The sequence below is a fragment of the Macaca thibetana genome, chromosome 2 (assembly GCF_024542745.1).
Source record: "Macaca thibetana thibetana isolate TM-01 chromosome 2, ASM2454274v1, whole genome shotgun sequence".
Taxonomy (NCBI): domain Eukaryota; kingdom Metazoa; phylum Chordata; class Mammalia; order Primates; family Cercopithecidae; genus Macaca; species Macaca thibetana.
The window spans coordinates 46,496,158-46,523,389 of record NC_065579.1 but is presented as its reverse complement, the minus strand read 5'-3'; the positions used below and the strand labels follow the sequence as shown (position 1 = coordinate 46,523,389).

General features: G+C 37.1%; 1 protein-coding gene across 2 annotated transcripts; it reads right to left on the bottom strand.

The window, feature by feature from the left end:
• Window positions 1–501: 501 nt before the first annotated feature.
• DIPK2A (divergent protein kinase domain 2A) lies at window positions 502–26,952 on the bottom strand. 2 transcript variants are annotated; one of them, XM_050779759.1, is made up of 3 exons: window positions 25,785–26,952; window positions 6,688–6,991; window positions 502–3,366 (listed from the first exon to the last, which is right to left on the bottom strand). In XM_050779759.1, exons 1-3 carry the CDS (start codon window positions 26,439–26,441, stop codon window positions 3,035–3,037), a joined length of 1,293 nt encoding a protein of 430 aa, XP_050635716.1. In that variant the 5' UTR covers window positions 26,442–26,952; the 3' UTR covers window positions 502–3,034. The 2 variants fall into 2 exon arrangements, with proteins under 2 accessions (XP_050635716.1, XP_050635717.1); XM_050779760.1 differs by lacking the exon at window positions 25,785–26,952 and adding an exon at window positions 7,574–12,608.
• Window positions 26,953–27,232: the final 280 nt, after the last annotated feature.

Genomic DNA, 27,232 nt, shown 5'->3' with positions numbered 1-27,232 from the left:
TCGTGCCACTGCACTCCAGCCTGGGTGACAAAGCGAGACTCAGTCTCAAAAAAAAAAAAAAAAAAAAATAGTATTGTGTTTTACTAGGAGAAAATGCCTAATATAAATCTAATGATACATCTCAGATGTGCTTCAAAATAAGCTGGAAGCAAGTAGTTTAGAGATGAAACTAGTTTGGCCACATGTTTTTAACTTTTGAAGTTAGTGTAATGATAGTTATACTACTGTTCATTATGTTATTCTCTTGCATACATTTGAAAATTTCCATAATGAGGTTTTTTTTTTTTTTAATTCCATTTTAGTGGTAAAATTTTTAAAAAACTCACTACTACAGAAAAAGGAAACACACACAACCTTAAAGCCCGGTGTACAACCAATCAGTAGTTCCCTCAAAATTCTAATTAAAGTGCATGCAAGAGGAAACTAGTAACTTATCTACTCAAACTTACTTTCCACTCAAGAAAAATGTGAATATCTGAAATTAAGAAATAGTCTGAAAAGTGTCATTCTTAAAGTATTCTTTATTAAGATCATTAAAAGTTGTAGAAACAACTTCATATTATAAAGGCACAGGGAGACAGTTTGATAAAATATTCAAATTAACAGTAACTTACAGTACAAAAGACAATTTTAATGCACATACAAACCCCAAATGTCTGATTCAAAAATATTTTACTGCGTCTATTAATGGGCAATGATTAAAAATATAAATTGCTGCCATATAATAAATATCTGATAGTGAACTTCTTGATAGCAAAGTGAACAAAATATTTATTGCTTTTCACTTACATATTTTTCCCTGTAATTTTAAATTCCTAATTCTTTTACTATCTTCTCAACTTTTCCCAAAGATAAAATAAATTTCACGTAATTTCATGGAGGGGAAATGGTAGTTATTAAAAACTACCTCAAGTAGCAATCACTGCTGGCAGTGTTTTCTCACTTTCTGTTCTGCAATTGCAATCACATTTCCAAAAAGAAAAGCAAATGTTTGCTAAACCATAGACAGACAACCTCTTTGTGACTGGTATTGTAAGGTTTATAATGAAAACTTATCAAATATAAAAGGTGCTCCCTTTTCAAAATGTGTATTTTATTTGAAGTTTTGAGTAAGAGGTGTTTGGCAATTTTAGCTACTCCCCTCAAAAATCTCCCAAAGTTGCAAAAGAGTCAGTTTAGTAAAATTCCAAGCACTTAAATGTTTCATTGAGGGCCAGTTGATATATGCAATGCACTAATATGTAAAAATTAACATAATGCAACTATTTTATAATGGAGAGCTCTTACCTTTTCCTTCCACTTTTTAAACTGGAATTAACTTTATTGACTTCATCCTCCTATTTTTATAGCAACCTAGTTTTAGATGGTACAAGTTGAATTTCTATCACAAGACAATAAAATAACATGAATGCATTATCCTAGTTAATGCTATTTCAACTTAAGAAATATGTACATTGAAGTATTTGATAATAATTGTAAAGTTACTTAACCGTATGTCATGTTCAGACAGTATGTAGCAGCTAGTAACGTGCCTGGCACTGAGTTGATGCTTAATAAATAGTTGCTGAATAAATGAAAAAGAAAAACGTGGCTTTGGTTGTGCATACTTTAATCACTTTCTGATTTAGAAAAAGATCAGTCTAGAGCTCACTACTGCACACTACATCAAATTTTGCTGTAAACAAAAGTAACAACTTCAAACAGAAAAATATTACCTGTTAGTGATAATCAACTTACATACCGTAACATTTTTTAAAGAGCCCACACATTTCTATGCAAATAATTAAATTTGATGTTTTGATGTTTAACCATTAGGTAAAGAAGACCAAAGTGGGCTGACTGGCTAACTTGTCTGCTTTACAGTAATAATGATTAGTTCCTCAACAAATAAAAGGTTATGATGCCCAATTAAATTCAAACAATGGCTACCATGTTACTTTTGCAAAACTACCTACTAGTAAAAGGTAGGATAACTTTACTTAAAAGCAGTAGTTTAACTTTCAACAGAAAGAATCATCAGGAAGATCTGAATTTAATAATGACAGAGCTAGAAAACTGGAAGTAGGGTGGTAAGAATAAGTAGGTGACCAATTCTATTTTAAATTCTAAACATGAGACTAGCTGTAAGATTTCTTTGGCATATGCATTACTATCTTGGACTAGTTAACACTTTTTAGATACTGGGTTGTATTTTTTTCTGAATCAAAATTAACATCAAGATACAGATTCTAGTATATTCTTCTTAAAGTCTTTAGTAAAAGATAAATGACATTTTGCAACATATGCCAAACTTCATGTTTAGTGTATACTTGTAATTATTGGCATAGAGGGATGTAACTGTTAAATAACCTGAAATGATACCAAGCAATGGTGAAACTATAGAAGGTGGTGAAAAGAAGTATTTACATAATATAATATTTAGCTTTCTTTAAAAAAAACACACACACAGTAAACCTGGGAATCCTGCCCTAACAGTAAATACGTACCAAATAGCACTGAATGAGAACTAGTAAAAATTTAAATGAACACCTACAGTAACCTGAATTTTCAAAATTTAATTTAAAAGAAAAACAAAAATGGGAAAAAACCCTACACATCAGAAGGAAAAAGCGGCCTATAAAACAGGCCAATCTGACTTGACATTCAAAGTAAATGCAAGAGATTCACAAAATCATGATAGTAAATGCAAACTAAGTACCAAGTACCCTTTGATACACAAGTCAATGTACTATCAGACTCATTTCCAATAGCTTAACAATATTCATTAATCCACTCAAGCATTCCGGTGTAGTGGGGAGCAGCTGATGACAGCTCAAGCCTCCAAAGTATAAGAACATACTTATTTGCAGAAGCATCATGTGATTTTTGAAGTAATGTCTTATTTTGATGGATGTTAACATTAAGATCTATCAGTGCAAGTTTATCATCCTCTGAATGTAACACTTCCAAATTTCATTTTTTCAGATAGTTTTTTGGTGGTTTAGTTTTAGCCAGTGCTGTTTAAATGAAGGAAAAAAGAAAAGGTCACCATAGACTACCTCACGTTGTTACTTAATTGTGCTAGGTATTCACGCAGTTCTTTTGCAGCCTGGAATCTGCCATAGCGCTTCTTTGGGTTGGCACACTCATCCAGCAAGGCCTCGAGCCGGCCATCTTTGGCAATTTCACTTGGTGGATCATGAAGGAGTCCTCCAGAAGTGCCACGCCAGGTGGCATGTCTGGATAAGAGGTTCTGACAAACAGCATAGTAATTGTGGTCCACAGTGGCACGAGCACAAAGAATTTCTTTTGAAAATGATAAGCAAGCCTCCTTATCACAGTCATCAAACTTGCTTTCATACCATACATCCCAATTTTCAGGTTTATCTGTGAAAGGAGGAAAAGCAGAAGTAGAAAAAAAATGTTTTAAATAGTTTTCATTGCTTCCAAAAATAGAATATTTCACTAATTAATAGTATTTGTTCTACACTTTTAGGTAAAAGTATATTATAACTTTAAACATTTAAATATATAAATTCATACAAATATTCACTGAGAGCCCACCAACGCTAGGCAGAAAGATTCAAAAAGGTCCCTACCACTTACAGGTTTAGTCTAGTGACTTTCCATGGTACACAGAAAGTGCCATAAAGAAAATGACACAATGCTACAGGAATAGTGGGGAATTCGCACTTATCCCTGGGGCTGTAGAAGACTGCAAAAAGGAGAACATCTGATTTAGGTCTTAAAAGTAACAAATCTGAAAAGAAACTAGGAAAAATAGCACTCTAGGTTCAGGACACAGTATATGCAAAGGCATGGACTTAAGAGATTGGTCCATTTGGTTGACGAGGCAATAAGTTCACTGTGGCTACAGTGTGAGAAAGGTAGTTGGCAAGGAGATACAGGTGATGCTAGAGAAATAGGTCGTAACTTGTGTAATCATGACCATAATTTATTTTATAGAAAGATAACTGTGGCCTGAAGACTGGAAGGATTAAGACCATGACAGCAACTATAGAGGGCCCAGAATGAAAAGCTAGATTGGGGAAACATTTCAGGTAAAAATAAGTAAGTATATGGGTAAAGTTTAAGGTTCTAATTGGATGACAAGGTATGTACAATTGCATAATAGTATCAATATTTTATATATAGACAACATAAATATAAAGGAGCTATAAGGTATCAGGTGGGCATGTCATATGTGCAACTAGAACTAGACTTGACACATGAGTTTGAGATAAGAGGGATAATAGGCATATTGAGAACACATAAGCACACACGTACTTGAAGGAGCCAAGGCTCGAAAAACAAATAGCTAGCTGTATATGGAAGGAAGAGACATTTTTGGAAGAGGAAACTGCATATGGGAATACCCAGAAGTGGGCCAATTCATTCAGGAAAACAAAAGACCATTGTAGCAGAAGCACTGAGGGCAATAGACAGAGGGGTATTAAAAATGAAACACTCGAAAAATACATACATACATAAGGCTGGGCGGGGTGGGCTCACATTTGTAATCCCAGCACTTTGAGAGGCGAAGGTGGGAGGACTGCTTGAGCCCACAAGTTTGAGACCAGTCTGGGCAACACAGCAAGATCCCACCTTTACAAAAAATATAAAAATTAGCCAGGCATGGTGGTGTATGCCTGTAGTCCCAGCTACTTGGGAGGCTGAGGCAGGAGGATCACTTGAGTCAGGGAGGTCAAGGCTGCACTGAGCTGTGATCATGCCACTGCACTTCAGCCTGGGTGACAGAGAGCCTGTCTCAAAAAAGAAAAAAAAAAGAAAAAAAAGAATCAGAAGAGGGCCAAGTCACACAGATTACAGATTATGCCCTGGTAAGGTGTTTGGATTGTACTTCAAGAACAATGGGAAGTCATTAAAACCATTTAGGCAAAGGAGTAGTAAGATTAATGTTTTTTTAGGGTTACTATTCCAAAGGAGGAAAAAACTTCAAGAAGTTGATACTAGTCAAAATCACTTCACAAATTTGCCAATTAGGTGGTTGCTAATGGCAAGGCAGAGGTCTATGTCAGGTTTTAATGGACTAAGGAATGAACAGAGGCTGAGGAAGCAGAAGGGCAATAAATACTTTTAAATAAAACAGTGGACAAGCAAGGAGAAGCAGAAGAGAATCTTATATATACTTTTTATAGGGAGGCAAAAGAAACGTTGGATATTAAAGGAAGGAGGTGGGACACTGAAGAAGGTAACTGATGTAACAAATTCTCAAAGAAGAATCTATCTGAAAAAGAAAGACCAATGTGTGTTGTTTTAATGAGGTTTAGACAATAAAGGACACTGAGGGATTTGCCACAGCAAAATCTCAATTTCCCTGTGAAGAAATAAAATAAAGGTAATTTACTAGAAAGTGGAAAGAAAAGGGAGTGAATGAATAGACAGAGGCTTTTGCAAAGTGGCTACTTAGAGGACCCATGAGACATTTGAAAAGAAATGACCACACTTAAAGTAGCACTAGAGCAATGCTCGCTCACTGTATGAAATGCAAGAATACAGAAGCTATATGGTTGGATTCATCTAAGGTCAGGAATTAGTAATAATTATTCCAGGAATGTCTGCATAAAATGAATTATAAAAAAATTATTTTTATAAACACTGAAATAATTTTTTAAGCTTAGGAAAATTGCACTCTATGAATATAATAAAAACCACCTGCTTGTGTACACTTTAAAAAAGAAAGCATAGTATACGCTGCTACAATATTCACAAATGTAGGAAGAGGTAAATAGAGAGTAGAATATTTCAGCAGGATGTTCACCTCCCATAGGAGGATCTACGGGGCAAGTCAATAAATAATCAGAAAATAGTCTGGTAAGTATAAAATCTGAACAAAGGGGTGGGAAAATCAAGTATTTAATAGGATCATGCTAAGATCATGCAAAAAGTAAATGTCAACCTAATATATGGCTGTCACATAAACTTTTCCCCAGGTGCCACAAATTTTCAGCCTTTGTCAAAAGATATTCATATTACTTTTATCAGGGGGAAAGAAGGAATTAAAAAATATAAAACCCTCACCCTTTGGTTTTTCTAACTGAATTGGTTCTAGACCTACAGGCTTTGTCCCTGACGCTTTAAAACTTCCATGGCATTTAATTTTCAAAACACTTCAGACACTATCCATCTATCCTGTGAAGAACTCAAAAACAAACGGAGAGCAAAGTTTTGGGTGAGATGTAATAATCAGAATATCAAACCAAACTCACAGCTGCAGTGCCAGGAATCACCAAAATGGTTAAATAAAGTACAAACCATATTTCAAGAACCCATACGACCATTCTGTTTTTCACTTTCAGTACAGAATTCAACATATTACATGAATATAATTATATTCAACAGTTTATTATAAAATAAGTTTTACTTTATGCAATTTCCCCCAACTGTAGGCTAACGTAAGTGCTCTCAGTATGTTTAAGGTAGGCGAGGCTAAGCTATGATGCCCTATATGTTAGATGTATTTCAAATAACAATATTTTCAACGTAGACTGGGTTTATCAAGATGTAACCCCCTAGTAAGTCAAAGAGTATCTGTATTCGTTTATTGACAGTGGTTATATAAAGCAAAGAAAGACGTGTAAAGTTGCCATCTAAGGAGGAAATTCAAGGCTCATTTCATACAAGTATAAACATTATATTGACATAGGAAAAAATGAGTAGAAAAAAATCTAAAAACTATATACTTACTTTGTCTAATTAATCTTTTGTCAGCAACCAAAACATTTTCAGCATCCACAATGATTACCTTCCCATCTCTAGGACCAACTGCAAAATTGTCAAAGCTGACGTCCAGGAGGTAGAGTGCAAATTCAAAGTCATTGTTTGTAAGCTGTTCTGCTATTTCCATTAATTGCCAAGCGAGGTCAACTCGTTTCTCCCATGGAGCATTAAAGTAACTCCACAGTTCTTCTCCAACATAATTTACAGCCACCATTCTTCCACAAGCTCCAAGATACTTTGCAAATGGCCAACCTTCATCAGACGGAAAACTCTACAAAAGAATTATCTTAATATTACAAGAGATTCTGATGAATATATCCTAGGTCTATCCTCAGATCCTTTCAGTAGAAATTGCTACTAGGAATGACTTTGGATTTTCTTACTACATTTGACAGTTTATTAGAGATTAAATTCATTTTTTCCTAATTCATACCAGTACTATGGACCTGAAAAATATTTAAATAGAGAACTTTACACTATAAAGCTGAAATAGGATGACAAGTCTTGCTTATCAAAATCTAAGAACCACATTGATCAATAAGAGGGAAGATACTGTCTTTATTACCAAATCTGAAAGTATTTACGCTTTCCCTTATCTTCTTCACTTGTGTAAATGTAGTCAACCAATCCTTTTATTTAAACCGATAGCACTGCAGCCTATTAACCAGCAGTTATTTACCAGGCATCAGGAACTGTGTTATGGTGGCAATTAAGGGTGAACCAAACAGTCTCCATTTAGCCATGGGCTTTTATTTTAGAAGAGCATGCAGACACCAAACAAATACGAATATGAAAAGTGTTAGTTACTAAGCAGCGGTGCAGGTCCCAGGGGAGCATTTAGCAGGGGCCTTACCTAGTCAGGAAGCAGGTGGGGTGGAATTCAGGGAAAGATTCTTGAGAGGTGTCTTTTACCCTACATCCAAAGGTTTGGAAGGGACAAACCGATATCCGATTAATGCAACCTCCATTCTGAGCACATCTGGTCCAAGTTTATCTTGTTTCCCTTTCCCAGCCATATTTTCTGTTCTCCTTGGCCCAGCCTCAAAATTATTCTCATCTTAGCAAGGTTTTCTAATGGATTTTAAAACTACTGGGAGGATTATCATCCTAAATCAAAAGAAAAGTGTTCCATGGCCATGAACATTCATTTTCACCTTAAGTAAAATAACAGGCTTTATCTAAGGTACTTTCCACTGCTAAAATACATATTAGAAAATGAATATTGGAGAAAAAAAGGAATCAATAAATGTGTGTGTTCTGACTGATCCACCAACCAGCCGTTCCCCCAACTCTTCCCTCTTCTCGGGCCTCCCTGTTCCCTGAGACCCAACAATACTGAAAATAAGCCTATTAATCCTACTATGGCCTCTAAGTAAGCAAATGAAAAGAGTTGCAGGTCTCTCATTTGAAATCAAAAACTAGAAACAATAGGCATAGTGAAGAAGGCACATCTAAAACTGAGATAGGCAGAAAGCTAGGCTTCTTAACCCAAACAGCCAAGCTGTGAATGCAAGGGAAATATTATCAAAAGAAATCAGAAGTGCTACGCCAGTGAACACACAAATGTTAAGAAAGCAAAACAGCCTTATTGCTAATAGGGAGAACATTTTAGTGATCTGGGTGAAAGATCAAATCAGTCACAACATTCCCTTAAGCCAATACCTAATCCAGAACGAGAACCCAACTCTCCTCAATTCTATGAAGGCTCAGAGTTCAGAAGAAAAGCCTAAAGCTAGCAGAGGTTGGTTAATGCAGTTTAAGGAACGAATTCATCACCAAAATATAAAAGTACAAATAGAAGCAGCAAGTGCTGATATAGAAACCACAGCAAGTTATCCAGAAGATCTAGCTAAGATAACTGATGAAAGTGACTAATCAACAGATTTTCAATGTAGATCAAACAGCCTTTTATTGGAAGAAAATGCTCCCTAGGACTTTCACAACTAGATCCAAGAAGTCAATGCCTGGCTTCAAAGCTTCAAAGCAAAGGCAGACTCTCTTGTTAGGGGTTAATGCAGCTGGTGACTTTAAGTTGAAAACAATAATTGTTTACCATTCCAAAAATCCCAGAATCCTTAAGAATGATGCTAAATTGATTTGCCTTCACTCTATATATGTAACAAGAAAGCCTGCATGACAGCACAATGGTTTACAGCATCCTTTACTAAATATTTTAAGCCCACCATTGAGATCTACTGCTCAGAAAAAAAGATTCCTTTTGAAACATTATTGCTCACTGACAATGCACCTAGCTACTCAAAAGCTCTGATGGGGGTGTGCAAGGAGATTCATGTTGTTTTCACGCCTGCTAACAACATCCATTCTGCAGCCCACAGATCAAGGAGTAATTTCAACTTTCATGTCTTATGATTTAAGAAATAATATTTTGTAAGGCTATCACTGCAATACATAGTAATTCCTCTAATGGATCTTGGAAGAATAAATTGAAAATCTTCTGAAAATAATTTGCCAATCGAGATGCTATTAAGTGTATCTGTGATTCATGGGAGGAGGTCAAAATATCAACATTAACAGAGTTTGGAAGTAGTTGATTCCAAATCCCATGGATAACTGAGGGGCTCAAGACTGTAGTGGAGGCAGTAACTACAGATAGAGTGAAAATAGCAAGAGAACCACAATTACAAGTGGAGTCTGAAGATGTGGACGCTAAATTACTGAAATCTCACGATCAAACTTGAAAAGAAGAGGAGTTGATTCTTATGGATGAGCAAAGAAAGTGGTTTCTTGAGATGGAATCTACTCCTGGTGAAGATGCTGTGAATATTAGTGAAATGACAACAAAGGCCTTAGAATATGACATAAACCTAGCTGACAAACAGCAGTAGAGTTTGAGAGTACTGACTCCAATTTTGAAATTCTACAGTGGGTAAAATGCTATGAAAAACATGGCAAGCTACAGAAAAATCCTTCGTGAAAGGAAGAGTCGACTGATGCAGCAAACTACATTTGTCATTTTATTTTAAGAAATAACTGTCATAGCCACCCTGATCAGTCAGCAGCCATCAACACTGAGGCAAGACCCTCCACCAGCAAACAGATTACAACTCACTGAAGATTTGGCTCAGATGATCATTAACATTCTTTAGCCAAAAAAAAAAAGTATTCTTAACTAAAGTATCTATATGTTTTTTAGACATAATGCTTACATACTTAGTAGACTACAGTGTAATGTAAACCGAACTTTTATATGCACTGGGAAACCAAGAAATTCACATGACTCACTTTATCATGATGTTTGCTTTATTGAGGTGGTCTGGAACTAAACTCTTAATATCTCCAAGGCATGCCTGTATCAATACTCTATTGCTAGAAACTGAACAATCTACACACACTTAGTGACCCCAAAATCAGGCTCCTATTCTTGTATCTCTTAGGAAAACAGGCAATATTAATTTTGCCCTGAGCTTTATAAAACTGTCACAACTCAATATCCTTGCATTAAAATTTTATCAACTTTAAAACAAAAAACAAATTGAGAATTATACTTTATCCAGAATTACCAATTTCAATTGCTCCCTTTCAACTATAACAATGCACAATATCTGTACTTGTTCTTTGGGTATGTAACGTTTTTCTCTTAAGTTTTAATATTGCAGCTTTGTGATGAAATCCTAATTATGTAAATGAAAAACTTAGATATATATGAATCATTAATCAAAGTAATTTAATTGATTCCATTTTAGTTAGGAGGTCATAGGTACTGGTTCTTTAGAAATTAGAGGTAAACACATATCTAATTTTGTGCCTTGCCTGATAATTTTAAAATTTATTTTGGGAATTAGAAAAAGAGATTACTTGTGTCCAATTAGAAAAAGAGATTACTTGTGTCCAATGTGCAATACAAAAACTGTTGAGGAACCAAACAGCATTCTCAGCTATTCCCCTAACTTAAAATACCTCCATGACCTTGAAATTTTTGTTAGACAATTACAAAAGATTTAACTATTTCCCAGAAACATTCAGATATAAAGACCCTGACATAAAAATGAAAGCACTAAAATAAGAAATATGTAAGATTACACAGTTTTGTCATGCAAAAAGTAAAACAAAAAACTCCTCCATACACTACTGGTATACTATTCACATGCCATATTGTAGAACAGATACAAACATATCTTTGTGAAAATAAAATGGTCTTTGACAACAGGAGAAATGAGGAACCGGGCCAACATCTGCACATGTACAAATGCTTCCTTGTTTTTGGAACCTTTCCAACTGACAAATGGCAGTCAAAACTACACTTCATTACCCAAGTTCCCCATAGAAGAGGGTAACATATATAAGTAAATGTCACATTGAGCAACTTTATATTCATAGAGTGCTTTCTGACAATGTTAACTGAAATTCTGTTATGCCTCATTTTAAGAAGAGCACTATAGTTCTTTCATATAGTTTGCTACCTAATCTTTCGGAAGAACTTTAATAAATGAATTCACACCATTTGCTCAGATGGTAAGAATTTTTCATTGTCTAATCAAAAGTCAGATTTCATTACTGATAATACAATTCTATCGAACACACTGTAGTCCAAACAAAATCCTCAAGGAAAGCCAAAAATTTGTAATTTGCGATTAATGCAATTCGGGCTTAGAACCAAATTACCATGGTCAAGCAGAGTTTGAGAGACAAAATTTATATACGTTAGAACTTGGATTTGTTAAACTTATCAAGCAGTCAGAAAATAACTTATTCCTGATTACCAAACTCCCACAGTGCATAAAACACATTAGGTAGGATAGAAAGTTTACTGCTAAGGTCTACATTTTTCTATTTAAAAAAAAATTTAAAATCAGATTTTTCAGATTGTCTAGCACAAGCATATAGTTTAAAGTAATACAATAAAATGTGATTTTAATAAATTATTTACAACTGAACAAAATGTACAAATACTTTTCAAATGAAAAAAGGAACATTTAAATTTAGAATGATATCAGTCCTAACTCGGGATTGGAGGCACGTCACTTAATTTTGCTAGGCTTTTAATCAGGATTGAATATATGACATTAAGTGTAAAACGTAGAATTTTTTAAAGTAAATATTAGTTAACGGTTGTACAAAGGCCCAAAACAATTATATATTTACTTTTCTATAACTGTATTTTTTTTTAAAATTAAGTTGGTAATAACTAAAGAAGATGTCTTTAGAAAAGCAGCATGGTTAACTGCTAAGAGCTGAAAAAATATTAAATGCTTTCACTTTTAATTTTTAAAGCAAAATTTGTTTTGAATTTGAAGTGTAATATAAATCACGTCTAGGCATCTTTTTTAAATTTGGTTACAAAACCACAACCTACTTCTCGGATAGCATACAACTCAAATAATACTAATAACAATATTGTACATACTGACAGTATCTGAAAGCCAAGATTTCAGAAACAAAACTACTAACGTTGCCTTAAGAGAAGGTGATATGTAATGTATGTAATCAATATTAAAGACTGGAAAATTTGGATACTTTATACTCTTTATAGGAATACAATATTTCATAAAATTTCCATATTTAACGGCCAATATAGTATATAAGTAGAAAAATGAATCTTAAATTACAATGCTAGATTGTGAAGTCCCTTCCACCCCTACATCTCACTAGCTATAACGATGGCAAAGCAGTAACTTTTCTGAGCTTTGGTTTTTTCCTCTGTAAAACTGGAATATTTGTATCACCATATTCATCAGGGCAATCTAAGGATCAAAGAAAAAAAGATATGAAAGGTACATTGCACATTCAACACTATGTAGTAAGGAATTATTTACCGAAGTATTTACACTTTTATTATTATAAAGTTCTGGGATACAAGTGCAGAACGTGCAGGTTTGTTATATAGGTATACACGTGCCATGGTGGTTTGCTGCATCCATCAACTTGTAATCTATATTAGGTATTTCTCCTAATGCTATCCCCCTCCCCCAGCCCCGTACCCCGACAGGCCCTGATGGGTGATGTTCCCCTCCCTGTGTCCATGTGTTCTCATTGTTCAACTCCCACTTATAAGTCAGAACATGCGGTGTTTGGTTTTCTGTTCCTGTGTTGTTTGCTGAGAATGATGGTTTCCAGCTTCATCCCTGTCCCTGCAAAGGACACGAACACATCCTTTTTATGGCTGCATAGTATTCTATGGTGTATATGTGCCACATTTTCATTATCCAGTCTATCATTGATGGGCATTGACTGGGTTGGTTCCAAGTCTTTGTAGGGCATGTGCACCCATGCCCAGCTAATTTTTGTATTTTTAGTGAGACAGGGTTTCACCAGTTTGGCCAGGATGGTCTCAATCTCTTGACCTCATGATCCACCCGCCTCAGCCTTCCAAAGTGCTGGGATTACAGGCAGGAGCCACCATGCCCGGCCATAAATGTCTTCTTTTGAGAAGGGTCTGTTCATATCCTTCACCCACTTTTTGATGGGGTTGTTTTATTCTTGTAAATTTGTTTTTCCTTGTAGATTCTGGATATTAGCCCTTTGTCAGATGGATAGATTACAGAAATTTTCTCCCACTCTGTAGGCTGCCTGTTCACTCTGATGATAGTTTCTTTTGCTGTGCAGAAGCTCTTTAGTTTAGTTCGATCCCATTTGTCAATTTTGGCATTTGTTGCCATTGCTTTTGGTGTTTTAGTCATGAAATCTTTGACCATGCCTATGTCCTGAATGGTATTACCTAGGTTTTCTTCTAGGGTTTTTACGGTTTTAGGTCTTATGTTTAAGTCTTTAATCCATCTTGAGTTAACTTTTTTATAAGATGTAACGAAGGGGTGCAGTTTCAGTTTTCTGCATATGGCTAGCCAGTTTTCCCAGCACCATTGATTAAATAGGGAATCCTTTACCCATTACTTATTTTTGTCAGGTTTGTCAAAAGATCAGATGGTTGCAGATGTGTGGTGTTATTTCTGAGGCTTCTGTTCTGTTCCATTGGTCGATATATCTGTTTTGGTACCAGTACCATGCTGTTTTAGTTACTGTAGCCTTATAATATAGTTTGAAGTCAGGTAGCATGATGCATCCAGCTTTGTTCTTTTTACTTAGCATTATCTTGGCTCTACGGGCTCTTTTTTGGTTCCACATGAAATTTAAAGCAGTTTTTTTCTAATTCTGTGAAAAAAGTCAAAGGTAGCTTGATGGGGATAGCACTGAATCTATAAATTACTTTGAGCAGTATGGCCATTTTCATGACACTGGTTTTTCCTATCCACAAGCACGGAATGTTTTTCCATTTGTTTGTATCCTCTCTGATTTCCTTTACCAGTGGTTTGTTACTTCTCCTTGAAGAGGTCCTTCACATACCTTGCAAGTTGTACTCTTAGGTATTTTATTCTCCTTGTAGCAATTGTGAATGGGAGTTCACTCATGATTTGGCTATTATTGGTGTATAGGAATGCCTGTGATTTTTGCACATTGATTTTGATTTTGTATCCTGAGACTTTGCTGAAGTTGATTATCAGCTTAAGGAGATTTTGGGTTGAGACGATGGGGTTTTCTAAATATACAATCATGTCATCTGCAAACACAGACAATTTGACTTCCTTTATTCCTATTTGAACACCCTTTCTTTCTTTCTCTTGCCTGATCGCCCTAGCCAGAACTTCTAATACTATGTTGAATAGAATGGTGAGAGAGGGCATCCTTGTCGTGTGCCAGTTTTCAAAGGGAATTCTTCCAGTTTTTGCCCATTCAGTATAATATTGACTGTGGGTTTGTATAAATAGCTCTTATTATTTTGAGATACCTTCCATCAATACCAAGTTTATCGAGAGTTTTTAGCATGAAGGGGTGTTGAATTTTATCAAACGCCTTTTCTTCATCTATTGAGATAATCATGTGATTTTTGTCATTGGCTCTGTTTATGTGATGTATTATATTTATTGATTTGCATATGTTGAACCAGCCTTGCATCCCAGGGATGAAGCCCACTTGACCATGGTGGATAAGCTTTTTGATGTGCTGCTGGATTCAGTTTGCCTGTATTTTATTGAGGATTTTCACATTGTTATTCATCAGGAATATTGACCCAGGAATACTGGCCTGAAATTTTCTTGTTTTGTTGTGTCTCTGCCAGGTTTTGATATTAGGATGATACTGGCCTCATAAAATAGGGAGGAGTCCCTCTTTTCCTATTGTTTGGAATGGTTTTAGAAGAAATGGTACCAAGTCCTCTTTGTACCGCTGGTAGAATTCGGCTGTGAATCCATCTGGTCCTGGGCTTTTTTTGGTTGGTAGGCTATTAATCACGCCTCAATTTCAGAACTTGTTATTGGTCTATTCAGGGATTCGGCTTCTTCCTGATTTCATCTTGGGAGGGTATATGTGTCCAGGTATTTATCCATTTCTTCTAGACTTTCTAGTTTGTTTGCGTAGAGGTGTTTATGGTATTCTCTGATGGTAGTTTGTATTTCTAGCGGTCTATTTTTTTTTAATATTTTCAAAAAACCAGCTCCTGGATTCATCGATTTTTTGAAGGGTTTTTCGTGTCTCTATCTCCTTCAGTTCTGCTCTGATTTTAGTGATTTCGTGTCTTCTGCTAGCTTTTGAATTTGTTTGTTGTTGCTTCTCCAGTTCTTTTAATTGCAATGTTACGATGTCGATTTTACACCTTTCTCGTTTTCTCCTGTGGGCCTTTAATGCTATAAATTTCCCTCTAAACATTGCTTTAGCTGTGTCCCAGAGATTCTGGTATGTTGTATCTTTGTTCTCACTGGTTTCAAATAACTTATTTAGTTCTGCCTTAATTTCATTATTTACCCAGTAGTCATTCTGGAGCAGGTTATTCAGTTTCCACGTAGTTGTGTGGCTTTGAGTGAGTTTCTTAATCCCATATTCTACTTTGATTGCACTGTGGTCTGAGAGACTGTTTGTTAAGATTTTCACTCTTTTGCATTTGCAGAGGAGTGTTTTACTTCCAATTTTGTGGTCAATTTTAGAATAAGTGCAATATGGTGCTGAGAAGAATGTGTATTCTGTTGATTTGGGGTGGAGAGTTCTGTAGATGTGTATCAGGTCTGCTTGGTCCAGAGCTGAGTTCAAGTCCTGAATATCTTTGCTAATTTTCTGGTCGTTTATCTGTCTAATATTGACAGTGGGGTGTGAAAGTCTCCCACTTTTATTGTGTGGGAGTCTAAGTCTCTTTGTAGGTCTCTAAAAACTAACTTTATGAATCTGTGTGTTCCTAGTATTAGGTGCAAGTATATATAGTTAGCTCTTCTTATTGCATTGATCCCTTTACCATTATGAAATGCCCTTCTTTGTCTTTTATGATCTTTGTTGGTTTAAAGTCTGTTTTATCAGAGACTAGGATTGCAACCCCTGCTTTTTTTGTTTTGTTTTGTTTTTTTGGCTTTCCATTTGTTTGGCAAATGTTTCTCCACCCCTTTATTTCGGGCCTGTGTGTGTCTTTGCATGTGAGATGGTTCTCCTGAATATAGTACACTGGTGGGTTCTAACTCTATCCCATTTGCCAGTCTGTGTCTTTTAATTGGGGCATTTACACAATGTACATATAAGATTAATATTGTTATGTGTGAATTTGATCCTATCATTATGATGCTAGCTAGTTATTTTGCCCGTTAATTGAAGCTGTTTCTTCACAGTGTCAATTATCTTTACAATTTGGTATGTTTTTGCAATGGCTCATACTGGTATTTCCTTTCTATATTTAGTGCTTCCTTCAGGAGCTCTTGTAAGGCAAACCTGGTAGTGACAAAATCTCTCAGCATTTGCTTGTCTGGAAAGGATTTTATTTCTCCTTCGCTTATGAAGCTTACTTTGGCTGGATATGAAATTCTGGGTTGAAAATTCTTTTCTTTAAGAATGTGGAATATTGGCCCCCACTCTCTTCTGGCTTATAGGCTTTCTGCAGAGAGATCTGCTGTTAGGCTTCCCTTTGTGGGTAACCTGACCTTTCTCTATTTAAAATTTTTTAATAACAATTCCAGACATTCATCAAGAGATATGCTTATTTTCATGCACCTACTAAACACCTACTAAAACGGCATCTACAAATAATGAACCCCCTTCCAAATAGAGTGAAGAATCACTAAATTAGAGAAACATCTTTACTGAGCTCTAGTAATTTCTAATTCATAATGAAATATATAGACCAGTCACTAAACCTTTAAAACCACTGATGCTATAAGAAATGTAGACAGCATCCACAAGCACTAAAAGTGCAAGAAATTTAAAAACTGGAAACATGTACACACATAAACACAGTATTTTAACTGGCTTTTTATTTATTACTGATAAGCACAAAACAAATTCCAAATGCTGAAATAACCTATAATCTACCAAGATCAAAATCAAGTATTTTATGTGATCAATAAAAAAATGTAAAATCAAAGAAATTTAGAGTTTAACAGTACCTCAATTGTAAATCCCATTCAATCTTATTAGTACAGTGTTAAATGATTTACCTAAAGTCACACAGGTAGTAAGAAGCAAATTTAGGTCAAGCTATAATTACCTTTGCAAGAGTCAAAATGGATTCAAAAGATAGATTAATACAACCCCCCTCAAGCTAATATCCTTCTGTTGAAGTTAAACTTTATTAGTTTGGGGTGGCTTTTTTGGGTTTTTTGTTTCTGTTTTTGTTTTTGCTTATTTACCATCTGTTTAAGAATTTTTCAGATTTTATAAAGGTAACAGGTTATATATTACATAGCAGCATTCCAGAAGCCATTATGCTGGAAAAATAATGTAAGATTGACTATTTACCCTAAGTGATCTCCACCTAGGCTGAGACCTAAAGGAAGAGTTTAATATTAAGCAGACTGGAGATGGGGCAGTTTAGGCACATGAAAATCTTCTCAGAAATGAATAAAAGACCAAAGCAGCTGCAGTGAAATGAATGGAGAAATGACTTGAGGTAATGGAATCTGGAAAGTGAAGCAAGGACCAGATCATGTTGGGACTTACAGAATCAAACAGAAATCTTCAAAACAGGCTTTACAGCGTGGTCTATATGCATGTCATGCAAAAACAAACACACGTCAAAATCTTAATGTTCAAGATTATCTTACATACTGAAATCAAACAGTATGCTGTGGTATATTTATTCTAAAAAACAAGTCTTTAAAATATCACAATAATACCCTTTGATCAATATGCATCATCCTGCCAGGTTAATAAGGCCATTTCACTCTATCATGTTATAACACAGTCATGAAAAAGGTAGACATGGAATATATGAGTAAAGATACATAAACGAATACATTTTGGTTTTATTTATTTACTTACAAACAATAAATGACATAAGACTAATAGATTAAAATAAAGTCTACTTAAAAGTGCTTGCATTCTTTTTTCTCCTACATGACCAAAAACATTATATACTAAATTTAAAAGATCAAAATTCCTTTTATACAATATAAAATATTTTATAATACTTCATTACCTCATAAGATTCCACTAAAAGGAACATAGCTTTGCAGTTGGCCTTAAGAGAGAAAACAAATACAGACCAAGAGATATGTTACCATGCAAGACTGATTTTTGTTAAAGTTGAAAGTTCTTAGTATAAATAAACTAACTTCAAAAAAACTATTAATAAAACATACAATCTAAAATGTGAATATCGATTTTCTACATAACTGGCATTTCTACAAAAAAATTAAAAAGTTTAAGCTTGAAAATACTCTTACAAAGTATATGTCATCAAAAGGATAGAAAACGTTTAAAGGGGCCAGGCACGGTGGCTCACACCTGTAATCCCAGCACTTTAGGAGGCCGAAGAGGGCAGATCACCTGAGGTCAGGTGTTCAAGACCAGCCTGGCCAACACAGTGAAACTCATCTCTACTAAAAATACAAAAATTAGCCAGGCGTGGTGGTGTGCACCTGTAATCCCAGCGGCTGAGGCAGGAATTGCTTGAACCCGGGAGGCAGAGGTTACAGTGAACTGAGACCATGCTACTGCACTTTGGCCTGGGTGACAAAGAGAGACACCGTCAAAAGACAGACAGAAAAGAAAGAAAGAGCTAACTTAAGTTTTAAAATTATTTTTTAAAGCCCAAATTTGAATGAAATCACATTGTAGTAACACACATGTTGTAACAGCTGTTCATAAAGATTAGTCAACTGTACTGGTGACAGACTAATGTGTTCACAGTTTGGTGAACTGTCTGGAGGGGAGATATAGTAAAATTACTGGGATGATTTAATGGTTACTGAATTTTTGCTAAAATTTCTCTAAGATCTTAGCTTCTTAATTTATACTGCTAAATAGCAGCCAAAATCCATGGCAAATACTGTAGAAGCTTAACAATTTCAAGATTTTAAAGTCCTAGCATATGTCCCATTTATTTCATGAAATAATTTTCTGAATGCCATTTTCCACCCACCTCAAATTCCAACGATATTAAGCAATGCCTTGGAAATAGTAAAGTTGTGTTATTTTACTGAATATCATGTCCAACAGCTGTATCTAAAACTGGAAACTGATGTCAAAATACATTTTTAAAAAACTAAATTTAACAGAAATACATTATCTTTTAGAATCAATTGCTTAAGAAATGCTGCCCCCACCAAAAAAAAAAAAAAAAAAAAAAAAAAAAAATCACTTGTTCACAGGTTTTAAAAATGCGTAAGTTTACTAGTGTCAACTGACCCTTACTGTGTCCCAAGGGTGTACAGATCAGTTCCTGGCGCTATTGACCAATTCCACATAATTACTGTCAGATCTTTTCACTTCAGAGTTAAACCTCAAAAAAAGCATTAAAGAAAAAATACAAAGAAGACACTGAAGCATCATACTTACTTCAGATTACAAATATTTTAAGATTTTGTCTAAGTTCCAAACTTAACCTTTTTGTACTACCATTTACAAATGTACTAAATAGAATTATTAAACTATAATAATGATTTACAGAGAAAAAAAAGAAACTATTTGCTTTTTATTTCTTAATCCTTATCTAAACCCTCTTTCCTAACATATTCATTCTATTCAGTATACTTCATATGAGACAAATCCTTAACCCCCTTTTGAACTGCTATTCTTAAAAAATTATAGCCTGAATAGGTACATATGATGTATGTATATATAAGGACAGTGACATTTCAATGTCTGCAATAAGAAAAGTAGGATTTTTACATTTCTAAGACAGATATCAGCATAATGTACTAAAGAACTTTTAACTATTATACCTGACTAAAAATGGAATAAGCTGATTTTCAAAGACATAATACACTGTAAAAAGCTTTACAGCTGAAAACATTTAACAGATATTACTTGAATAATCCTTTCTCCTTTAATCTTTAAAACAATCCTGTTAGGTAAGTATTAACAACCCCATTTTACTGGTGAAAAAAACTTAGAATCTGAAACATTAAGTGACTTGCTCAATACCATCCAACAACTTTGTGGTAATACAGAATGTGAACCGGATGCTCTATCAATACTGTCTCCTCCACCCTTCCTCCCACTCTCCACCTCCATCTATTGGCAAAATCTCTGAAACATTCCCTGGTACCATTCCTACCAATATACAATGAGATGTCCCTCCTTGAGTCATGTGACAGTGTATATATACACCTTTTGTATAGGGCTTATTACATTACATGGATTGTATATTAATTAGTCACTTGTGTACCTACCTCCTACATAGTAAGCTACTTGTTTCCTAGGGCCGTTTTTCCATCTTTTCAATCCAAATGCCTTGTCACAGATTGTAAAATGAACAGACAAATTCAGTTCTTTTGGTTATAAATTCAAAGAGTTCCCAAGAATTTCACAGACAACTTCCTATCACCTTATACTAACCTCACCTTACACTAATAATTTTCAGTCATTTTACAACCATTTACTAAAGTTCATCAAGTGTATTAGAAAAATGCAAGATTTAAATTATAAGGCCATGATTTAACGTATAGGTAATGAGTGAAAGTGAAGAAAGAAAAAGTCAGCATTCTGTGAAGAGTCAGCAGCAATGACAGAAAAATAGGAAGTAAGCCAGAGACCACAAACCAGAAAAACAGAATAAAAACCAGTTTGACAATCCCCTGGGAAGCTGGACACCCATGTCCAGAAGACCTATAAAAACAAGCTTTCTATTTCCCAACATGTGTGAAGAATATGTGCTAACCTATGCAATGGAAATATTAAGAATAGTTCAAAGACTAGACAAACGTATATAAAGAACAAAATTCAGAATGGTCAAAAGATATGGATACGTCCAGAAACTAGACCAGGATGCCAAATGACTTTGCTCTACTGATTCGGAAATGATGCTTTCTTAAGAGTGATTGTCCGTTTCTAGGGTCCTTGTAAAATAAAAGTCCCCACCCCCTTTTTGGACTTGAGGTACACAGAATTGTTTTATTATTTTTGTTTAATGGACTCTCAGATGAAAAGCCACAAAAAGTCCAAAAACTTACAAAATTCATTAGATTAAAAACTGCTCTACTAGGAACCATCTCCAATGTGTTTTGAAGCCGAAATCTAGGAAGACAGTAACTAAAGAAACAGCCAGTGAAGGAGAAGTAGGTGGTTCCTTAAGCTGTTGTTTGAAAAGAAAAGATCTTGCACACTATTGCCTCACAAGATCCTTAGCTACCCTTAACTCCACATATTTCCCCTTAAAGGAAGGTTTTGGTTTTGGTTTTGGTTTAATCTGATTTCATGTGTGTAGGGGGTGAGAAAAAAGGCTTGAAAGACAGCATCCAACTCCCAATCCCCTTTCAGAAGAGCTTAATTAAACCCACTCGTTAAAGTCAAGTTCAAAAGAAAACAACAACAAAAAAAACCCCAAATTTCTCAAGTCAAGAGTTTGGAAGCCCCAGAATGTTGGGGCTGAAAGGAGCTAATCCAATAGCTTCATTCTATAAAGAGGAGAGTGAGTCCAACAGTAAAAATCTATCAACTTTTCTAAAGTACCATTAGCTAAATAATCTATTTGTTTACTTCAAAAACTCTATTGTTACCAGTGAACTTAAAAAAATATGTTGTTCCCTATATAAATTACTTTTAAGGGCAAAAACATTCATTGAAGGTTTTCTACAAAAAAAAATAATAAAGTAAAAATGGACAAAAATCAGTATAACTAAAGTATGGTTGATATTCAAAATCACTGTTATTTTTAAGGTGATCCATACCCCACATGAGCTTCAAAACAGCTGATCAAATGCACCAGGCAGTTACAATTACCTTTACTTTATTTAATATCTAACATTTATGGAATGCTTACAATTTGTCAGATACTACGTGAAGTATTTTGCATGTATTACAGCATTTACAAGAACAGAAAAACAAGCTTAAAAGCCATAGCTTAATGATAGTCACATACTATAAAAATAAAGTAAATCCTACTAAAATTATGATTCAGAAAATGTAAAGCAAATGAAGTTCCACAAATAGTAAAACTCCCAGCTCTTCCCCCTTAACAAAGAACTTTCTCCATTTCCTACAAACAAGACCATTTTCACTACATCCAGGTTATAAAGTCAGAGACTCTGTCTGAACTTCAAGAAATCCAGACAGCATTTCTCTTTCTCTCTTTCTGTAAGTTCAATAGGTGAAATACAAATACTGATAGAAAAGTTATCAACCATAACTTGTTGTCTTGCCAATTACTTCAATAACTCAATTTTTGAATACTCCAAGACTCCTATTTACACAATATAAAAATCAACATAGTTCCTCTCCTCCATTTTTCTCCATAGGATTACAGTATACTTGGCACTAAAATACACCTCTTAGTAAAGTAAAAATGTGAAGACGAAAAGAGAGTATTAGAACAGAAGATAAAGGTACTACTAGCATTCTCTTGTTGCTTGATGTTTATAAACATTTTTTTGAAGACAATAATTCTATGGGTAAACTGTTGTAAACTAGTGAAACTATCCAACAATAGGAAGAAAGCCGTACTCTCAAGCCATTTCATATAGGGAAATTTATATTACAAATCTATACAGCCTTACATAGATAAGGTATGTGTGTACACATTTTACAGACACTTAGTATCTTTCACCTCTCCTTTCAAGGCATAATAGCAACTTCAAATTGTACTGTTTTTTTCCAAATCAGAAGAGGTGAGTTTAATGGATTAAATTCATAAGTATTTTTCAGTTCTTAACCACCTTATCAAAAGAAATTTTTACATGCTTATTCTGAAGCATTCTTAATATACTGGAAGTTTTGTTAAGAATACTTTGATGAAGTCAGTTCGAAGACTTTTTTTCCCCTAAAGTTGTTAATTTCTGGACAATGTAAGAAAAATCTAGTTTGTCACCAGCTGTCCAAAAATTCGACAAGTAGCTCCCTCTCCTGGAAGAAAAAAGTGAGTTCCTCTTAAAGCTGTAAAACATTTGTACTCTTAAAAAAATTTTTTTTTAATACATGAAGTAATAAACGGCCAAACCTGAGTTTTTCTATAAGTATCAATTAATATCCCAATATTACTGTAAACAGCTATAAACAGTTTTATAGAAACCTGTATAAATACTAAAAATGTAGTTTCCTAGCTAACAAAGGTAATGAACATCATAATTTGACTTACTGTACAGCAACCTTTGTACTTGACCACAGAATGTTGAGATACCTTCCATTTTGGTGGTTTTATACAATCATCAGTCCTCAAGTATATTGTTCAGACTTGTAAATTCACTAGCTTTTACCAAAGATCAAGTGATTCTACAAAGAAAGCAGCAGCTCTACGAAAACTTTTACTTAAAAATATCTTCTTCCTCTACTTGCTTGTTAATCCAGTTTTAAAAAAATAACATGCCTATATGACTGGTTGGTACTAAAGACCCCTAAATTATACTACACCACACGTAATTAGCTATAATTATAATACATATATAAGTATTAGTACTATTGCCGGGAACTGGGTTGTGTAAATTTAAAATGTAATTTACAAATCTCACACTCTAAAATGTTGAGACATGTTTCATCACATACTAAAAACAAATTGTTATCCTATGGCCCATGTATTTACCCACTCAGAGCAATTGTGCCATTATGTGTCATATATAAGAAAATAATTGTGCATTTTCAAAAAAGGCTGTTTCATCACTAAAGATGAGAAGAGATAAAGAGTACGTTTGAGGGAAAAGCTAAACAGAAAACAAGATAAAAGCACACTTTATCTCAACTACAAAGTAAACTGAGAATGCCATGATAAGTTCAAACTTAAAAAAATATAAAACCTTCCTGCACAAAGCACAAATTTACCTTAGCGTAAAATCAGATGCCAAAGTTTCTCAAATTCAATGCTATGACTACACTTACAAAGAACTGGCTACACAATGTTCTTAAAATATCAATTCTACTATTAGTTGTTACTAGTACACCACTATTCAAAATTACCTAATAAAAAAATCTTTCAGTAGGGACGCCAGCATTTTAAGTACAGTAAATGTATATTACACTAAGATAGCTTCTTGCTAAATTTTTGGGTCTCAGAGAATTTGTCCAGGTATCTACTTCAGCAAATTGCTAACACAATCTCCATGAACCAACCTTGTTAATATAAACAAGGCTTTTTTTCTTTTTTTAAAGATAGCTTAATGAGAAACTTCAGTTCAAGTGTATGTACATCACAGATATAGGCTAAACCTTTAGAGACTGACTAGTTTGGAAACTACTGAATAAAGAAAATTTCATGGAAAGTTTAACCAGTTTTATGCATCCATTCAGTTAGGAGATACAGCAGTATTTAAAATACACTCTGACTTTAAAATTAACCCAATACACATAGCCTCTGATGTCCTGAAATTTATTAAGACCCACACTAAAGTTTCATTTGAGGCAAAATATTTGTTTTACATTATTTGGCTGAACTAATCAAACGAAGCTGGTTTCTTTTGGCTAAAATGGATAGTGTGGAGCTTGAGAAAAGAAAGTAATATAAATAAATCTGCACTTTCCTATTCATGCATTTTAGATTAAAAACGAACAAACAACCACCAAAAAAACACCCTGTACAAACCCTCCAGCCCTCAGTGACATTCTTAAAAACCCAGAAAGAATGTGAAGTATACCAAAATTACTTGTGAACTTTAAATCATTTTTTTCTCTTGTCATGGAAAGGAGCACGGTAACTTTTCCTGTAGACAGCAAGAGAAACCACAACCCCACAGCTGTAATCACTGTTCAAGGACACCGCACTGAAGCCGGGTGGGAATGTGCAGAAACAAGTAAATACTCCGAAAGTAAACAGTGTTTTTGTTTTTTGTTCTCTTTTTGATGTCACCAGTAAAGAGATTCCATCCTATTCCCCTAAAAGACACATTACTTTTCAGAATAAAATCAGACGAAAGCAAATAACGCAATTGGCGAAAGGCAAGAATCTCCTTCCCTGATACTCGCTCTGGCCTACTATTTCATCTCCCTTCAACTAGATTACCAGATGAATAGGGCAGGTCACAGGATCAGGATGAAAATGTCCTTCTGGCCTTAAGCCCTCCCGGCCAAGTCCGACGCTGCCTTACTTTTCCTGTTTCTCTGATTCTAATCCCACCCAAAGCTCGGCTCACGGATTAACCCCACCCCGGCCACTGTCCCATTCTCCGACTTCATCCTCCCCAACTTGTCCCCGAATTAGCTGTCCAAATGACTGCCAGGTAAATGAGGGAAAACAAAGACTCTGAGACCGAAGTTAGGCCAGCCACCAGCGCCAGAAAAGAAGAGCGAACGCGGTGTAAAACACTTCAGAGGAACTAAGAGAGGGTCCAAGGGCTCGTGAACAGCCTGCGCCGCGGACCTGCAAGCCCCGGCAGATAAAAGCAGAAAGGCAGGGAAGCGAGCGGAAGGAAACTCGCGGCAGAGACATTTTGGGGAGCGTTAAGAGACGCACTCCCTCTGGCGTTGAAGGATCCGCAGTCAAATCCGAAATGCGCCCGAATCTAGGTGACAAGAGCATACTCTCCATCAGCCGAGTCGCCCTCGGCCTCCCTACACAGCCCCGGGGCTCCCCCGGAGCCGCCCCTTCCCAAGCCTGCACCCGGCCCAGCCTGGCCGAGTCCGAACTGGCGGCGAGCGCGGGCGGAGCCACTTCTCCCGACTCCGGTTCCCACGCGCGGCCCCTCCCAGGACGCCCCCCGCCCTGGCTCCGCGCCTACCTGTAGCACCAGCGGCTCGGGGTTGAAGGCCAGGGTCAGCAGCAGCTGCATGCGCTCCGAGTCCTTCAGGTTGCGGAGCAGGAAGCTGCCCGAGTCCTTGGTCTCCGCGTAGCGGCGCACCAGGCGGTCGAGAAGGCGCTGCGAGGGGCAGTGCACCAGGTCCGACCAGCCCTCCACCGCCTCGGGCGTGAGCAGACGCACGTCGCCGTTGAGGCGCGCGAACTCGGTCCGGGGCATGGCTTGCAGCAGGTCGCAGCGGGGCCGGCCGGTGGCCCGCTTGCAGATGCTCTGGTCGAGCTGCGCCAGCTCGCGCTGCGAGCCAAGGCGCTTGAGCACCACTCGGCGGCGGCCGCCCTCACGGGGCTCGCCGTACTGCGCGAAGTACACGTTCTTCACGTTGAGGAAGTCCAGCAGGCGCAAACGGCCCCACGCCTCGAATACCACCTGCCCGTTGAGGAAGCGGCGGCACCAGCTCGTGCCGAAGCACGCCGGGCACTTATTGAGCTGCAGGAAGCGCCGGTCGGTCAGCTCGTTGCGCTGCCAAGAGGCGAGCAGCGACGGCGAGTGCAACACCATCAGCACCAACAGGCTGCCCAGCGCCGCCAGCTTCAGGGAGCGGGACAGGCGGCCCAGCTTCGGGGGCACCAGGCGCCACATACCGCCCGCCCGCCCGCAACGGGAGGGCGAGGGCACCCCCGGGGCGCCCCCGCCGCGCCAAGACCCGGAGAGCTACCGGCAGGAACCCCGGGCGAGAGAAGGAGCGAGCGCGGGGGCTGGGGTGGAGGGCGGAGTAGGTGTGTGAGAGAGGAAGACGGGGAGCGGGAAGACGCGGGCCTGAGCGGGCTGCGACTTCTCCTAGTCAGTAGTCTCCACAACTCTCGAGCTCCCTCCTCCTAGCTCCCCGCCCTCCGACTCCGGCGGCGCCTCCTCCACGCCAGCCAAGTTATAGAGGAGCGGGAGGGGGAGGGAGCGCGGGGGCCCGACGGCCGCGCGCTCGTGCCCGCGCGCACGCGCACTGCCGGCTTGGCACGAGAGCTGCGGCGGCAGCCAGCCACGACGAGTGGGGTCTGCGAGGAAAGGAGGGACTCACGGAAGGGGAAGAGGAGCTGGGATGTCTCACACCCACAAGCGGGAACGCACGTCCCAGAGCCGCACACCCCTGCTTGTGCGCGTCGGCTCTCCTGAGACCGAGAAGGGGGGCCGGGGGCGGGGCCAGGGGGCGGAGCTAGCGCGTTGCGCGCCGCCCGGAAAGCGTAAGCGCGGGCTCGCGGGAGCGGCTGTGGGGGCGGTTCAGTGAGGGCGAAGCTCGGGTTCTCGAGGTCTGGGCCTGAACTCGCGGTTTCTAGTTTCAGAAAGACTCTTAGTTACAGTCATCTTTTATGATTATTGTGGTTTACTGGTGCCTTCCTTTTACCATTGTGGAAACGGCCCTTTAAGGGAGGAGGGAA

Bases quoted from the DNA above. Each gene is read 5' to 3' on its own strand.
- DIPK2A (XM_050779759.1), bottom strand. From the start codon at position 26,441: ATGTGGCGCCTGGTGCCCCCGAAGCTGGGCCGCCTGTCCCGCTCCCTG. The intron at 6,992-25,784 runs GTAGGCGCGGAG...ATTCTTTTGTAG, and splicing joins CCGAGCCGCTGGTGCTACAG to AGTTTTCCGTCTGATGAAGG. The intron at 3,367-6,687 runs GTAAGTATATAG...CTCCTTTCACAG, and splicing joins CAAAAGATTAATTAGACAAA to ATAAACCTGAAAATTGGGAT.